At 46.9% G+C, this 16,703-nt stretch overlaps 5 protein-coding genes across 5 annotated transcripts; 3 read left to right on the plus strand and 2 right to left on the minus strand.

The window, feature by feature from the left end:
- Positions 1-2,397: 2,397 nt before the first annotated feature.
- Positions 2,398-4,530, plus strand: BJ212DRAFT_1550025 (uncharacterized protein; the record flags this gene model as incomplete). The annotated part of the gene is made up of 8 exons (XM_041341903.1): positions 2,398-2,442; positions 2,464-2,552; positions 2,736-2,823; positions 2,895-2,942; positions 3,151-3,197; positions 3,254-3,330; positions 3,657-3,713; positions 3,911-4,530. 8 exons carry the CDS (start codon positions 2,398-2,400, stop codon positions 4,108-4,110), a joined length of 651 nt encoding a protein of 216 aa, XP_041195953.1. The 3' UTR covers positions 4,111-4,530.
- On the plus strand, positions 3,926-5,785 carry BJ212DRAFT_1575219 (isoprenoid synthase domain-containing protein). The gene is made up of 5 exons (XM_041342130.1): positions 3,926-4,739; positions 4,803-4,923; positions 4,965-5,093; positions 5,146-5,517; positions 5,572-5,785. Exons 1-4 carry the CDS (start codon positions 4,309-4,311, stop codon positions 5,485-5,487), a joined length of 1,023 nt encoding a protein of 340 aa, XP_041195954.1. The 5' UTR covers positions 3,926-4,308; the 3' UTR covers positions 5,488-5,517; positions 5,572-5,785.
- A 3,530-nt stretch (positions 5,786-9,315) lies between these two features.
- Positions 9,316-10,200, plus strand: BJ212DRAFT_1585962 (uncharacterized protein; the record flags this gene model as incomplete). Its single annotated transcript, XM_041342382.1, has 3 exons — positions 9,316-9,533; positions 9,555-9,860; positions 9,883-10,200. Exons 1-3 carry the CDS (start codon positions 9,396-9,398, stop codon positions 10,198-10,200), a joined length of 762 nt encoding a protein of 253 aa, XP_041195955.1. The 5' UTR covers positions 9,316-9,395.
- A 1,676-nt stretch (positions 10,201-11,876) lies between these two features.
- On the minus strand, positions 11,877-12,960 carry BJ212DRAFT_1297381 (uncharacterized protein; the record flags this gene model as incomplete). Its single annotated transcript, XM_041332581.1, has 5 exons — positions 11,877-11,900; positions 12,066-12,156; positions 12,363-12,469; positions 12,621-12,638; positions 12,706-12,960. The coding sequence occupies 5 exons, from the start codon at positions 12,958-12,960 to the stop codon at positions 11,877-11,879; spliced, it is 495 nt and encodes a 164-aa protein (XP_041195956.1).
- Positions 12,961-15,637: 2,677 nt separating this feature from the next.
- Positions 15,638-16,464, minus strand: BJ212DRAFT_1297382 (uncharacterized protein; the record flags this gene model as incomplete). The annotated part of the gene is made up of 5 exons (XM_041332582.1): positions 15,638-15,741; positions 15,789-15,868; positions 15,893-15,978; positions 16,226-16,335; positions 16,419-16,464. The coding sequence occupies 5 exons, from the start codon at positions 16,462-16,464 to the stop codon at positions 15,638-15,640; spliced, it is 426 nt and encodes a 141-aa protein (XP_041195957.1).
- Between the last annotated feature and the right edge of the window lie 239 nt (positions 16,465-16,703).

Raw genomic sequence — 16,703 nt, forward strand, 5'->3', positions numbered from 1 at the left:
CCAAGTCCAGCTCGACTCGAGAGACCAAAATAGAGTACACGTGACACATCACGTGCAACGTGAACTGTCGTGTGTTTTGCGACCTCTAAAGGTCCTCGCAAACGTGGAGGCTCATCATTGACGAAAATGCGCAGTGCGCACATGCGGAAACTCTTGAATAAAACACGCAAGCACTCAATTGACGAAATGTGCAAATATAACGTTACAACTTGTGAAGCTGAACGAGCAAAGGTGGGCTGTTCTCGGCAAACCTGATTTTCCCTTATCAACAGTCATTGCCCTTGCAGCGGCTTGCGCAAGGTCAGGCGGAAATTGAAGTAGAAATTCGGGAGCGACAAGAACATGCTGACATTTTTTGCTATCCTCATAGTTACATGTAGCTTCCCATCAATCTTCCATCAATCTTCCATGTTGCTTGCTTTGCTACTCCCTCGTTCGCCTAGGAGTTTGCAGTCCTCGCCGAAGCCCTAGCGCCCATAATTAATATTAACGTGAGCCAATATCTGATGACGACATGTACAAAACATGAACTTCACTTCCCGAGGTTGCGCGATACCATCAAGTCGAAACGTTACTCAAGGAACTATCAGACCTGTCGATTAGATGTTGATGTCTCATTGGATTCTTGATCATGCATGATAAGAAATTCATAATCCAATTAATACTAAGCTCTTCCAAGTACTGGCGGCCGTCCTATCAGTATGAGTATGGAGCATCGACCTAGCAAATAAGATGGACTCATGGGGCTGTGGCACTTATTGACTTTAGACGAATATTTCAACAAATCTAGCTGGGTTCAAACCCACGAGCCCGGCTCAAGGTCCAGGTGATGGGAATATGACATTTATCAACTTCTATCGATCTTCCACTGTTATAAGATGAGAATACAGACTTTCAATGATTGGCTCTAGGATCACAAAGATTAGCACTACTCGGAAAGGCACAATCAAGTAGGTGAGTTCAAATCGAGTTAAACTCGACTTGCTTCGAAAATGACCAAATTTGTTTCAACTCGAACCTACTGAGCTAAATTGAGTTGTAATTTCTTGGACTTACGAGTTAGAATCGAGTTGATGTAGTTCACTTCCATACATCGTAATCCCCTCTACAAGTTCTGAAGTTCATCTACAAGCAAGATTGCCTCGGTTTTACAGCGGACCTGGTGGCTAACGAGCAAGACTACACAATATGTGGACCTGTAATCCCAAGAGCAGTTGGTGAGCTGATGGTTACTGGGAATCTTTGAGAGCTTGATCAGTTGCTCACGAATGCAAGGGAAATTGATTGTAATTAGTTCTGTCTGCTTTTTGTGTACAGTCACAAACAGGCACTTGAGCCAGCAAAATTTTGTTGGTCTCCTGTTGCACAACAAAGAGGTATCATTCAGATCCGTCTGGTACAAAATTTTAGGGTGTGTTCATAAATGTATAAAATAAATTGTTGAGTCCATCGATTGATGTATGAATATGCTGTGAATGCATCAGTGTTTTCGGTCTTTATCACTAGTCCATGGTCACTTGAGCCAGCACCAAAAGAAGTAAGTCAGAAGTGATTAGCGTTATCTTTACAATTGGTAATGTTAATGACCAACTATTCACTCCCACCATCGGACTCTTCATTGTCATTCTCATCAGTGTCTTCCTCATCACTGCCAAGCTGCTTTTTCTTGGTCTGAGAATATGGGCGATACATCTTCTGGAGGAGAATGGGTGAGTGGCACATTGGACACCTTTTCCAGTCTCAGCAGCAAATTGAAGGGTCCAAACCATGTACAGCTTATCATGTGTCATTGATAAACCACTAAGATATGATAGTGTACATTTTGCAACCTTCCACCAGCATCACACTGGCAGATGATTATATGCAGTATTCATACTTTCTCTTTGATGAAGTTGTTGGCAGGGGTTGTGTCTATTGATTTCACAAACTTGGGGGATGAGAATAATTCAACATGGTCTTGTAGCGCCAAAATAGTGAAATTTCTGCCACATTACAACACACAACACAAGATCATAAAACATATTTACTTGCAAATAATCGTTGTTGGTGGTACAAGCGTCACTGGCTTCTCATTGGCTGGACTATCGGTCCGTATCACTCCCGAACTCGTTACCAATTCGCGAGTCAAGCGAGGCACAATTCTTACAACTCGTAAGTGCCGAGTTGTGTCGAGTTACTGCAATTTCCCACCTCGATTCGGTTCGATTCGCCTCGGCGGCAACACTAAATACAGGGTCTATATAGGTCTATGACCCCTTAGTAGGGATTATCAGGGGTTCTACTGCTGCCGATCAGAATCACTGACGTGACTTTGCTGTCATCTAACATGTACAGCGTGCTCCACATTGTTGTATCCAATAACCTCTATGTAATCAAGAATAGACATTGCTTGCAACAATGGTTTCGCTACTCATGATGTCAGGAGATATGACCGATGCCATGGTGCGAACATGCACAGAATAGGTATGCGCGAGGAGGTCTGAGGGCGGTGAACTTCTTAAGAATGACACTTACCGAGCGGTGATTGAGACATTGAGGTCTTTGCCACTCATGTAATTGATGTGTGCAAGGACTTATGTCTCCTGGGGGACACCCTGTTGGGAGCTGAAGCTTGAAGCTTTGAAGCGATGATTACCTTGTCAATTTTCGACCAACCGGCAACTTTCGGCAGCTGAGCTGGTCATACCACGTGATCATATTGTTTACATGGTGCGGGAAGATTCATAACGTTGCAGATTAATTCTAAGAGAAACCTTCGGACGTGGACAGGTGGAAGTAGTTGGGAAGCTATGGATGTGGATATGCATCTGGCTTTTGAGGTGGGTGAGTTGGTTCAGGCTTCCAGGTGAATTTGTCAGGAAAAAGTGATAATAGTGCATGTTCAATACTAGTAGACGTGCCACTGGCAGTGGCATAATGTTCCACAGCGAACGGAGCTCCAGGTATCTTGTTCTTCGAAGCACCACACTTGGATTCATCAGTCAAGACTCTATGTACAGTCCGTATTATTCTTCTAACCTCCAGCTCATGGCATCCCCGTCGTGTCTACAACTTGAAACAATTTCGCCATCTGTACCTCTATTCTACACTTATTGCACAGTTGATTTAAGCTCGACACGTAACTCGCCGAATCTGTATTCGCTATTGCAGATATCCCTCTTGCCTGTCAAAAAGAAGTCACTGTGGGATTGTAACAGGTGAGCCAGTGCTCAATTTTTGTTGGCTCACTATCTTCATATCTTCATATGTCAAGGGCAACGGAAATGAAAGGGAAGATCAAGCGATGCGGAAGATGCAGTAAGGGTCTCAGCAACCGAGGAACTTTGTGTGGTAGGTCAAAATGATCGTTGCCTATTTCAAGTTACAAATATCAGAACAACTTGCACCATTTAGGCACTACTAGTCTTATCCTGTGCAATTCCTCGGAAACTTACCTATCTCGATAATCCATTCTGGTACTGTGCTCTCCTTGATGCGGGCGGGATCCCAGGAGAAGGGCCACCTTCGTAACGAATGCGGATTCTTGAGTTTCTGGGGTTGGTGAGGACGAACACAACATTTTTGCAAATAGCTGTAATATTAATGATGATATACAACCCATCCAGACACTATGATATATAATTCTATGGAATTCACTAGTTTCCGAACTTCTTCAGATTATCGAGGTGCTTTATGGTCACCAATTTCATTAAGACGAATTGAACTACTGGGATGTGAGTCGCGCTGGAAGCAACTCATTTCGAATTGTGCAGAGCTGAGCTGGTAAAAGCTCACTTACAGCTTGCTTATGAGGCTCCTCACGAGTTCCATTGCTCTGTGACGGATTCTGACCGACAGAACTGACAGCAGTGCCCGACATGTCACAGGTGAACGGCAAATAGACCCTGTAACCGCTGAATACTGTCTATAGTCCTGAAAGGCGCCGCCAAAATAGAAACGACTGTCTTCCTTCACCCAAGGTTGGCCTTGAGGAAGACTCTAGCTATGCTACCCGGCTCTGAACGAAGACAAAGCGGTTGGTCTACCTGTTTGATTGGCAAACTTGCCATATGGATCACGAACCATTCAAGTCATGCGTATCAAGAAGCAGCACTGACCCTGGAACGGTGAACTGGACCCTGGATATCTGACAAGTCTTCTTTCTCGTATTGCATTGGTCTGCCTAATAGAAATCGCTTGTGCCGAATAGTGCTTGAAAATATCTTCCATGACACAAATCCAAGCGGGACAGACATCCACTGACGGTAAAAATCACTATAAAGACTGACGATCTTGTACCCATAGGTTCCTCATCTTGACGTTCACAATATGGATCCGACAACCCCTATTATGCTTCCCACCGTCGCCCACAACACCGCTCCTGACTCCGAGCCCTCACAATTCATTTTACCTGACCTCATCAATGATTGTCACTATCCCTTGCGAAAGAACCCTCACTGTTATGCGGTGTCCTGCGCATCTGATCAATGGCTTATTGACGTGGCGCGACTCGCAGAACATGAGCTCAGAGGGTATATCGAAATGGACGCGGGCAGATTCGCTGCCTTTCTCTATCCTGATGCAGATGCCTTCCATCTCCAAGTCTGCTGTGACTTCATCAACTGGATATTCATTATAGACGACTGGATGGAGGGACGGTGTCGTCGATCCACGGGAAGCACGCGAATCCTGTACTTTCTGCGTTACGCGATCCCATCAATTTTGATACTGGAACAGCTTGGTGCAAAGATGTGTAAATCGTACGGTTATTTGTTTACATCACATACTGTTTCTTAAAGTCAGTTGACTCGTTATGCGGTTAGGTTTTTCAGCCGTTTTAGGGAGACTGCTAGCCTTGGCTGCACAGAGTGGTTTATTCATGGAAGCGAATTGTTCTTCGCAGGTGCAGCTAAGCAGGCGGGCGACCTGTGCCAAGGGACAGATGTATGATCTGCAATCTTACATCGCCCTGAGGCGAGAAGTAGTCAGGGATAAAGCCCTGCTTTGCCCTCATCGAATTCGTAGCTGGAATTGATCTTCCTGATGAAGTTATGTCGCATCCAGTTGTTAAGGCCTTGGAGGACGCAACCAACGATCATGTTGCTTGCAATGATGTAATCCTGTTTTATCATTGAACACGGGGGCGCCGCTGACGACTGCAGACAGGATATTTTATCATACAACAAGGAGCAATCTCGCGGTGACGAACACTGGGAAAACATAGTTGCTGTGCTCATGCATGATCGAGGACTAGACCTGCACAGCGCCATGGACCACGCTGGTCAGATGTGCAAAGATGCCATCCAGCACTTCGAATTCAACTGTACCATCCTCCCTTCGTGGGGAGAAGATGTTGACAGGCAGGTGGCTATCTACATCGAAGGGCTGCAGAACTGGATGATTGGCTCACTTCACTGGCATTTTGTTTCCGCCCGCTATTTTGGCAAGGATAGACATGCTGTCAAGTTGGACCGAATCGTCAAGCTGCTCCCCAAAAAGCACTTGTAGAGCCTAACACCTAGTGCATGGCTTCTGGAGGTGAGATCGGCTTTACTTGTTTCACGCATTGCGCAATTCTTACGACTAGTTTAGTGGAACGTTAGTACATGATTTACGTCTCATATGGACTTCACAAGTTTTGCTTTGGTTGCATAATACGTGACATCCCGCCTTCCTTGCTTTGTCCTTCTTGATTTCAATACCTCGTCCAGCTTCTTGCGTGTGACACTTTCCGCCCGTCTTTTGTATCACCACCGTATGTCCATAGAAGAGTCTCGTCTCCTTGTATGAATCAAAGCTGTGCCACAGGCAGGACCGATTTGTGTTATTTAAATTTTCAGATCAACCAGTTGATGATCAACATTTTCATTGACCATGAAAGACATAAGGTAATGGAGGTTAGAGTTGGAATAAGGTTTAGCCTGCTGTTTAGGAAGACGGGTGACGAGAATTCAGCGTCTAAGACTGGCCCCAACAACCAGCCAAATCTTTGAATCTCTGCAGAAGGGGTCCTATGATATGATGCTCATGATCAACTTAGATTTTCGGTTGCACCTTTGCGAACCATAAAAGTTCATTCAGAACGTCCCCGCAGGTCGTGAAGCATCGCGCCAGTGATCAGCTGGTGTGCACGCCACCGAGGAGAACAGTTGCTCCCTGGAGGCACTATACAGCACTCTGGCCTCCGACGAAGCAATCGTGATTTCAAAGCTTCCATCATTCCAATCCGCTAACGAAGAGGGCGATATAACTCACTACGAAGATAAAAAGGATGACAATACAAAGACTGATGAAGAAGAATCAACTCGCCAAAGACCGACGAAGGCAACCCAAGTCACTTTGAGGACGAAAAGAAAATGACCCAAAGATTGATGAAGATCAGGGCGATACAAATTACTACGAAAGCAAAAAGGACGACGACAGCAAGACCAACGAACATGAGGCCATCACCAGTGACCATCATGGAGATACAGAGGACGAAGATGAGGGCTATACAAGCCATGAGGACGAAAACGACACCTTGGTGTCTGGAGACGCCGATAATGAATTTGAAGTCGAGCACAATGCAGAGGAGGTGGTGGTCACGGTGGTCATCTCCGTTTGTTCAAACGATTCCGTCAGCTTTCAAGCTCGACCTACACAAGCGCAAATGGACATGATGACAACGTTGCTTGGAAAACTACAGTGTGGGTGAGCTATAGGGACATTTAAATGTACTTTGGTTGTAGGTCAATATGCAGGAATATTACTTACAAGCTCCCATTTCCGAGCTGCATTTCGTCACCCCGCTTCCTTATAAAAGTACCTTCGCATTGTCAAATCACCCTGAGACAAAGGATGTCCCCTGTAGATATCGTGCGGCAGGCTACTTGATACTTGGACTTGTGTGTCTGCTTCAATCAGAAGTGTAATGGTGAATTCAAGGTTGTTTGTCATCCATGTACCTAGAACTGGATTGGGATGATTGATCTTGATATGAGCACTACGTGTATTGTAGGTCTTGACGTCTATAGCGTTGGACGCAGCATCGATATGCACGGACGACGTACGAAGGATAACGTTTCGGTGGACAATCGAGTTGGCTTCGAACAAGGTCGTAAAACGAGACAATTTCTCTGAGAATATTCGAGCACTCCATAAAAGAGATGGTATGCGGCTGCGAATGAGTTGGTATCTCAATCAACCTTTGAGCACCAAGTTCGATTATGTGCTGTAGCTAGGTAGAAGACCCGACTGTGCTGTACATTATCGCTTGGCACAACTATGATGAAGTAGATCAGCGCATTAGGCGCATGGCTTGAATATTAGCTAGATAACTCACCAATGCGCAGCGGATAATTTCATTGAAGAGAGTGCGAACCATTGAACGATAGGTTACGGTTCGAATTGCCGATTTGCCGCGACTTATTTGGAAGTCCGATCGATGTTTTCCCTGAATATGCCCTCGTTATGGTGCAGATTATCTATAAGCTTTTAGCAGAGAAACTTGCAGCAGCCGTCCTTATTCTACTACGACCCAAGTACTCATGTGTGAGGATATCCCCTCTCCCTAGAAATCGGCATGTTCTACGACTCCACCTCCCTACGAACCCTTCTACAGCATTATCCTCTCTCTGTGTCACACGTTCTGCTGCACTCGACATATTTTTAGACTACCGCCTGCCACTCCAGGGACTTCAAAGCTGGTACATTCCTACTAGTCAAGAATACTCTATACTGCAATCTATCATCCAATCCATCTCCCGACTCCCCACTTTCCGCACTCTCGAGTTCAAAAGAGTATTTTATTTCGCCTCCGACCTCAAGTTCTTACCTCTCCTCAATCCCGTGTAGGTCCACCTGTCAAATCTAACAATCGATAAATGCCAGCAACACGTTGTAATGCGCTTGCTCACACTAGCTCGCAACCTCTCTTCATTACAAATCGGCAAAATCTTCAAGTATTGGGACTCTCACCTAGAATTACTTGCCCACACCACTATCCAATCGTTGTCCATCGCAGCTAACCCAAGTAGCAAATTTGATCCAGTGGCTCCCGTTCTTAATGCACTCACTCTCTCTAACTCTTACGTCTGCTTAACGTTGGCATGAGATCCTGGGCTGATGAAGGGTTGGAAGGTGCTGGGAGTGGTACGGTCGGATAGGCTATTGGACTCGCATAATCAAGAAGGAAGGACTGTCTTTCTTCTATATGACTAGGAGAAACTAACCCATACTCGTTACGTATTGCGTTTGCCGTGAAAGGATATTTTCCCGTTATCCATGATCCGTTCCATGCAAAGTAATGGTCGACCCCACACACGGAACATCCAGGCTTCCGCCTTGATTTCCTTCCAAATACAAGTCAGGATTTCTTAGTCTACCTTGAGCGTTGGTGAGTATACATGCCACATCGAACACTGCATGTCAGAAAAAATCCGTAAAATTGCATATACAACATACTCGTCAGATATAAACGACCAGTCGCGACATAACATATATGAACTCCACACCAAAATTCGAACGAAAACATTGACAAGAGGATGTCGATAACAAGATGGACGTGGATGTGGCTTAAGGCAGCGTTAGCGACGCGGGCTATGCGTAAATGACGACTGGTTGTGGCGACAGATGTGCAAATGACGATCGTATTGTGCATATATGCAAGTGGGTGTATGGGTATAAGGATGTCGGTAAATGGATATGCATGTATAAAAGTGCATGTGGGCGGGGTTTGCCACCATGTGGAAGACGTACAACAACGAGGTGACACTGTACAACGAGGTACAAAGCCCGTGTAGGAATAATCAATCAATCCGATACAGCGGTTGAGATGAGACAGGCCTAACGCGCCCGGTCCTGCGACGGCTAGTCATCCGCACGTGTACGGCGTACGAGCTCGAAGCTTCTGACAAGCTTCAAACGAGCACACAGGCTCGCAGGTATAACCAAAGATCCTGTAATCCTGATACAGATCAGGAGAAATTTATCGCTACATTTATGTTGCGTTTAAGTCATGGTGGGTTTGGGGGCAGGCATGACGTGGTGGTGACGCGGTGCAGGGTGCGGTCGTGTGTGATAGGGTAACGAGGTGCACACGACGACTCGGAGGTGTGGTGATGGGGTGAATGAATAAGATGAAGAGGTGAGTGCAAGTACAACAAAGGAAACAGAAGAGGCGAGCTGTGTGAGAGCTCCAATCCAGCGAACAACGACCAGCGTAATTCACCCAAGCGCAAACCTCAGCGTACTATCCGCTTCCCCAACGGAAATAGGTTGCGAGGCCCATTCCTTGCCTACCCACACCCATATCCATGTCCATGCCTGAGCCTCCGATGCCATGATTCTGTGCCCCGATCCCGACCCCGACCTGCGCCCCTATCATACCCTGTGTCCCTCCTAAAATATTCATACTCTGCGGTACACCATCACTACACATGCCCTCACTGCCCCTGCGCACCTTGCGCTCTAAGCTCATACCACCCCGTGCCCCCGTCCCGTCGCCATCAAGCATCGTGAATAAGAAACTTGTCCATTCGCCCGGTACACAGAGAGAGAAGACTGCGTGTGTATGGGTAGGTCTTCGTGGGGGTTAGGATGCGGATGCTGATCTTCGTGTTGTCGGGGTGCGTGTTGGGGTTGGTGCTCTCTCCGCCTTTCCCATACACCTGCACACACCCTCATCTCCCCTGCTCGCTCAACCGTCTCCTATCAGGAGGAGCGTCACACCCCATGAATGCGCGGGGATGCAGAGGATGGTAACGTGGAAGGAAGAGACGGGTGGAGTGCATGAGAAGGCGGGCGGGTGCATTTGCGGCGGTGTTGAGGATGGCGTTTGGGATGAGTGTATCGGTGGTGTTTTGAGAGTGGGCGTTGGACGTGTTGATATTGAAGGCGTTTGTGTAAGCGTTGATGACATGAGAGGGTTTGAGGGAGCAGAAAGACGGTAGGTCGACGAAGGAGATGGCGTTCGCCGTGGAGGGAAACACAGCGGGGACACACAAAGGGCGTGGAGTGAGCATTGTATCCAATCAAGGCTGCCCACCAAGCGCAGGCGACGAGGTAGATCTCGGAAGTGACGCAGCCTGTTTCTGTGGCGTCGGCGCTACTGATGCTATCGACGGCAAAATCGTCGGAACCGTAGGGGTCACAATCGCTGGGACACAAGGCGTCGCAATCCCCTTGGCACCTTCAATATCCATCAAGAACAAGCCGTACTCGCCCTCCGCGTTATCATCGTAATCGCCATCAAGGTCACATTCATCTAAATCTTCATGTTTATCCTCTTCGTCGTCCACATCAAAATCAACAGCCTCGAGTGTTAGAGGGGTGGGTGTTGGATGGGAAATGTACCCGTTCTTTGGATGTGACAAAGGCTTTGATGGTGTCTATACCATAGCGGAGGAGTCTACAGGACGTTAGCAGTGTGTGATAAAAATCAAGTTGGCAGACTGATTGGATTGGTTATATCCATTTGTATAAGGAGTGCTGTATTTGAAAAGGCATTGTCTTGGAAGGGAGAAAAGCCGGGTTGGGGGATGAGCTCGTGAGAAAAGCCAGCGGAGGAGGTAGGAGGGGAACGTATTTGATTCGAAAGGACCGGGCGGCGGGCTGTGATGATCTGAAGGGCATGGAGAATTCGGATTCAAATCTGTGCCAGAGGGAAACTTTGTGGCGTCTGCGGGTAAATGATCTAATGAGATTAAAGAATCAAAGTCGAGCGAGTGGCGTCGACGACTTGGCATCTGCTCCGTCAATGGCCCACTGGCTCCGTCGACTTGTAGGGTTCCGTAGTCAATACACTGACCACAAATAAGTCCGGCACATCAGCATCTGAAAATCGAGGCATGTAAAAGTAGGTGTGCACGATATTAGTAAATATATCGCAAATCGCCAAACACAAAACACGGAGAGAAACACTTTTCTTCGCTGAGCGCATCAATTAATCAAACCACCCGGTGTCTCTCGTTTCCACAGCCGGGTTGCCTCACTTGCCCACCAGCCTCGAGCACAACCTGCACATTCCGTCGCAAATCCCAAGCGCTCATCGAACTAGCTCAAGCATGTGGCGACATTTACATACTTCTCCTCTGTCTGCATAATCATCTTCTGGGTCCTCCGAGCGTGATGCGCGTGCACAGAGCCTTCCATGTACGTGCCAGGGAGTGCGCGTCATGCATGCATGGTCGTGACTGTCAGTAAGGTGAGGATCAAGAAGCGAGTGCAGGCTCGGTTTGTAGGTATGTAAAAGCCGGCGGTAGTGAACGTTCATCATGATGCAAAGGCGTTGCCAAACATACGCAAATACATTCCATTCACCATTCCTACATACTATCACTGGCGGGTTTTTCAAAGGTTTTCAATGTTTGAAGCGTAGCACACTCATCAAGAGGTTTTTTTTCCCGCTTCTTGACAGACCTAAGGGAAAAATCGTGCTCTATCACACCCAGGTGAAATCTGATTTTTTTGTGATGATGTTCGAGTGGCGGAAGGAATCCGGTTGTGCGATGTCAGTTTGGCAGGGACTGGATATGCTGTTTCAAAATTTGTCACAGCAATGTCACACTGGAGTTTTATAGCTCCGCAACGGCACACTCGGCAAAATTTTGAATCTCGATATCTGAACGAATGAACGTTCAATGGATTCGGAGCGGAGATTATAATTGATGCAGCACTATAGTCACGGTGCGGGATGCACTCTTTCAACAACTTCACTAATAACATGGTTCTGCCCTCACTCAATCACGATATAGAAATCGCAGTGGTAAGCATCATTTGTATAGGGACAGAGGTTATTTTCACATAGTTTTTGTCCTGTTTGACAAAGTATATAGATTGTAGCATTACAATCATTAACATTCAGTGGTGTGACATATTTCAATGGATGATTTATTGTGAACACAACTGCTCGATGTTTTCTATATGATCTTCACAGCTGTGTTCTATAGACACTAGAGAACACTGGCTAAAATCACAGAATATTTTTGTGCAGTGCGCAGCTCGCGATATGATGATCAGCGAATTTTGAAACCCAATACCCATTTTGAAAAACCCCGTCAGTGATAGTATCATAATATTAACCTACTTCCTTAATACTCAATTCTTACCCATACCCGCCCCGACTCCACCATGGCGTCGCATGCAACTTTTTCATGAAGTCCATCTTTTCCTGCGTTGGATGCTGGAAAGTTGGACAAACTGTAACGAGCGAGACCAACCGGTCAAGGTGTATGTGTGCTTCTCTCCAGTTTCCTGATTATTTGTACATTTACACTGCTCAGGTTGATACTCCGGGCCCATGAAGCAAATGTACTGGAGAAAAGCGACTTAACGATCCACGGTGCGGTATATACTAACATCCTTGCCTTCCAGATCCCCTTGGGGTTGATTGTGCTTGGGCTTACGATGGTGTCCCCTCGTTAGTACCTTCAGCCTCATCCCTACCGATACACTCCACTGCGGTCTCCTCCATCTTCATATCCTCTGCGAGACCTACTTCGTCGTCATTATCCTGTCAAGTCTACATTTGGATAATTTACAAATCTCTTCTACCTCTACCATGGTAAACCCGTATTCGAATGCCATACCCTATCTGAGCACCCTCCCATTGGTATCATCGTCGGTATCATTGTTTTACTTCTGCTTTTTATGTTTGAACTTACGCTGACTAGATTCCAGGACTACCACACCTATATGGATCGGATGGAATGTTCTTAATCCACCAAAGCACCACTACTGATAGCGAACTTCCTGTCGCATCAGAAGCTTGGTCTGCGAGATGATGACTCCACAAACACCCGACCTGTGCGCTGGTTGGCGCAACTCCTCGTCTGCGGACGGTAGTTTCAAGTTGGATCCCCGTCGCAGTATATCAAGATCTAGCTCGCGGATGGGATCAGACAATGATGCCAAGGCAGCGCAATCGCTCATGTAGGCCGTGCCCCGGTAGGAGAGCGTCCAATGTCGAGCACGAGCGCTAGATTCGAGAACAGGGTGTACCATGGGTCATCACGACCTTTGCCGTCTATTTTATTTTCGTGATTACGTGCTTGTCAAATAATGCTGGTATCACAATCGACGTACTTGATGCGAACGCGTGGTGATCAGAGGAGCTTAGCTGGCGGCTTCCTTGGTGACACTGCAGGACCAGACTCACCAGACTCGCATCAACAGAGAACGATGTTTGTAATTGTAAGTTTGGAGACCTCCTTGTTGACGATCTTGGATTCGATTGGTTCAGCCTTAAGTCCTCCATCAAGGGCATTCCATGGTCTCCAAACGAGGGTCTCTGCACTCTATGCAGTTGTGCCTAAGCCCATACTTTTCTGCACGTTGATCTTCAGGCTCGGCACCTGCTCTGGACGCGTTTTCAATCTTTCGGGTTCAATGCTTCTTGTCCTTCTACAAGTTTTGCCTACTTACACGTAGCAACACGTGTCCTCTGAGCGTGTTTGAGCATGCAGATACCTTGTTGTACATGACTCGCACTACGGACCAAATCACGTATCCAGGCATCACTACGGGCTCTGAAGTCTCGATGAGCACACCTGTACCATGGTTTCAAGGACCAATGACGGTGGAAACGTGAGATGACTCAGTGCTGCTTGTCTGAATCTTGTGGTACCTTGTATACTCGATCTTCTATCCTCGTTACGAAGACTGATACGACTGGTGATGACGATCTCTCAGATACGATCCTTCGATCCTATAGGTGAATGACAGATCTGATATCCTGGTCGCATTGTTGGTGTGCTCATGGAATTTGTCGAAGTCGAGCTAGTCGCTGGATCTACCCATCTGTCAGCCTTTTGGACCACCGTACAGAAACAATTGTCTTTCTCTTAGTGTTCTGACTAGGAGAGACCCTGACGTCTCTGACGTTCTGAGCCGCTTTACTTGATAAGTGCACAGTCCCATGCATCTTATTCACCCGGTCCTTGAGCCAGGCTCGTGGGCCCTACCCCAGTTGGACTTGTTAAAATATTCTCAAGTTCCACTGGCAGGTTTGAAGCTACAACATCGTTCTTCAGTGTTACATAGCATACTAAACCTCACCTCAACACCAAAGATTTCCTCGTCCACCCAGGAATTCGCAGTCCTCACAACTTCCTAAAGCCCTAATGCCCACAATAAATGTGAGCCAATACCCGATGGCTACCTATACGAAGGGCCTTTCCGCTTCTTGAGATCGCGCAACGTTATCGGGTCGAAGCGTTGCTCGAGGAACTATCAGATACGATTAGATATCTATGCCATCTCATCAAATTGTTGATGATGTATGATAAGAGGTTCGTAACCCTCTATTACGGAACCAAGAACACTATCAGCTCTTCCAATCACTGGCGATCGTCCTATCAATATGCAGTATGATATCGACCTGGCGAGTAAGATGCATGGGACCGTGACACCTATCAACTTCTTCGGCTTTGGACGAATATTTCAACGAATCCAACTGGGGTTTATGGCCCATGAGCCTGGCTCAGGGCCCGAGCGAGCAAGATCCATGGGACTGTGACGCTTATCAACTTCTTCTTGGGGTAAGGCCCATCAGTGGCTTAGACTGCCAGATGGCGTTTGTCAACCGATGAGTCGTGGTGGTGCGAACGTGCACAGAATAGGTATGCGCGAGGAGGCGCGAGGACGGTGAACTTCAACTTGAGAATGACACCGTTACCAAGTGGTGGTTGAGGTCTTTGCTACTCATGGTAATTGCCGTGTACAAGGACTTATGTTTCCTACCCTGTTATCTGCTTTGGAATGTGAACAGGTTACTACACACTCAAGCGCTCAAAATTCACCGGTGATTTTATAACAAGTACTGTGATTACATTAAAGGTTAGTGAAGGTTTTTGTCAAAGACTCGCTTATCAGTAATATTTATTAGGCAAATGTACGGGCCGGGGTAACCCGTGCGGGTTCGGGGTATGAGTACGGGTCGGAACCCGTATTCTGACCCATACCCGTGCCTTCCTAATATGGTAGTGTATCTGGCATGGTGCACCACTGACGCTTCTGAGTACTATAGCTAGTACTGCCGACTCACATATCCACCTGAATGCCAAGTAAGTAACATTTTTCATTCTCTATATGTTTATTCATCATGTTTCTTATTGCTACTGGCCCGGAGCACCTTCTCCCAAATGTCAACTATTGACTCCAAACACTGACTATTGGCATGACACTAGTAACGTTCACACAGCTCTCTGGCTTCTCTTCCATTACCTCCTCTGGCGGGACGTGACGCGTAACGACGGAGTATACGAGCGCAGATGTTAATTATGAATATTATGAGCAGGTGTGTTCGTTCGTTTTATACTTTGTCCGATTGACGGTTCTATTTATCTTACTGTACGTCTAATCATCATACTCGCGCGTCCTGCAACCATACATCCAATCATTCCATCCAATCCTCGTCCAACCACTGCAGAGGCCAATCAAGCATCCACAATTCGCACCGCCAATGTCTAAACAGACGACCTCGTCTGCGTCCATAACTACCATCGCCTCTTAGTCCCGCGCATGTTCAGGAATGTGATGCATTCTGGCGTTGTGAGGACGTGGGTGGAGAGAGCGGTGGGATGTGTAAGTGTTTTTTGAACGACGACGACAAGAGTACTGATATACTGCCGCAGGACGCATCGGTCTTTTTGTCCATACGCCTTTCTCGAGGTTTGGGTGTTTACTGCGTGCATCCATCTCCTCCCCAATCTCTGCAATAGTCGTCGACAATACCAAAGAACATGGCGACGTAGAGCTCGGTATCTTCAGAAGCAGTTTGCATGACTGCCGTTGGATAGCAGCAAGCGCACGCATATGAGTTGGTACCTGACGATGCCTGACGGGGTGGTGGAAGATTGGTTTGGGAGACACCTCAGGGAGAGGTGGTGCATTTGTACCTCCAGTATAGTTCCTGGAAAGTGTTACAAAGACTCACAGGACTTGCCGCAGGAAAATTGTCTTATTATCCAGTACCCAAATCCGCCTGCATGATAGCTCTCCGTTGTAACAGTTTACGTCGAGCTAGATGCGCTTGGTGCGTGAGCATGTTTAAAATGTATAGGTATGTGCATTCTCGAATTTATTGGATCCCTTACGTGTCAGGGCATCTACTGTTATTGTAGCTCCAGCGAAAATATTACACCCGTCCGTTCATATTCGTTCGTTCGCACTCATAACTGGTAATGTAGGTGCGTTTTTTCGTTGTTTCGGTATCTAATAATTTTCTAATTTGTATATGCTACCCATGGTAGCCGCGGGTAAACCCAACCTGGGTGTGGGTAGGGATCTGAGCTTGTGGTACCCGCCGAAAACCCGTACCCGTCAGAGCGGGTGCCGGTACGGTTATGGCCTCCGGTGCCCGTTTACCCGTGCAGTTCCCTAGTGATAAGGAGACATTATGGCTCTTGTGAGTGTTGAGCGAAGCGATCCGATCTCATACGTACGCATCCCGGAGGACTAACCTCCGGGACTTCCGTTTCCTCTTTCGTGTGTCTTCACCTTCGACATCACATGTCACTGTAGCTTCTTTCCGTCTCGCAGTCTTCTTGCCCATTTATCCCGCTTGCTCGTATTCCCACCTCAGCGTTGTCTACACACTCGCTGAGACTTTGTCGTCTAGCTCTTTCCAGTGAGTAGTGTAGGAAGCGAAACTACTTGGATTTAGTTTTGCCGGTTATATCCGGCAAAACTCTAGGCGACTAGCTATGTTGTGTACAACATTCCTAATGATGCCATCAACGTTACCT

This window comes from Suillus subaureus (genome assembly GCF_016647635.1).
Source record: "Suillus subaureus strain MN1 chromosome Unknown BJ212scaffold_7, whole genome shotgun sequence".
Classification (NCBI taxonomy): domain Eukaryota; kingdom Fungi; phylum Basidiomycota; class Agaricomycetes; order Boletales; family Suillaceae; genus Suillus; species Suillus subaureus.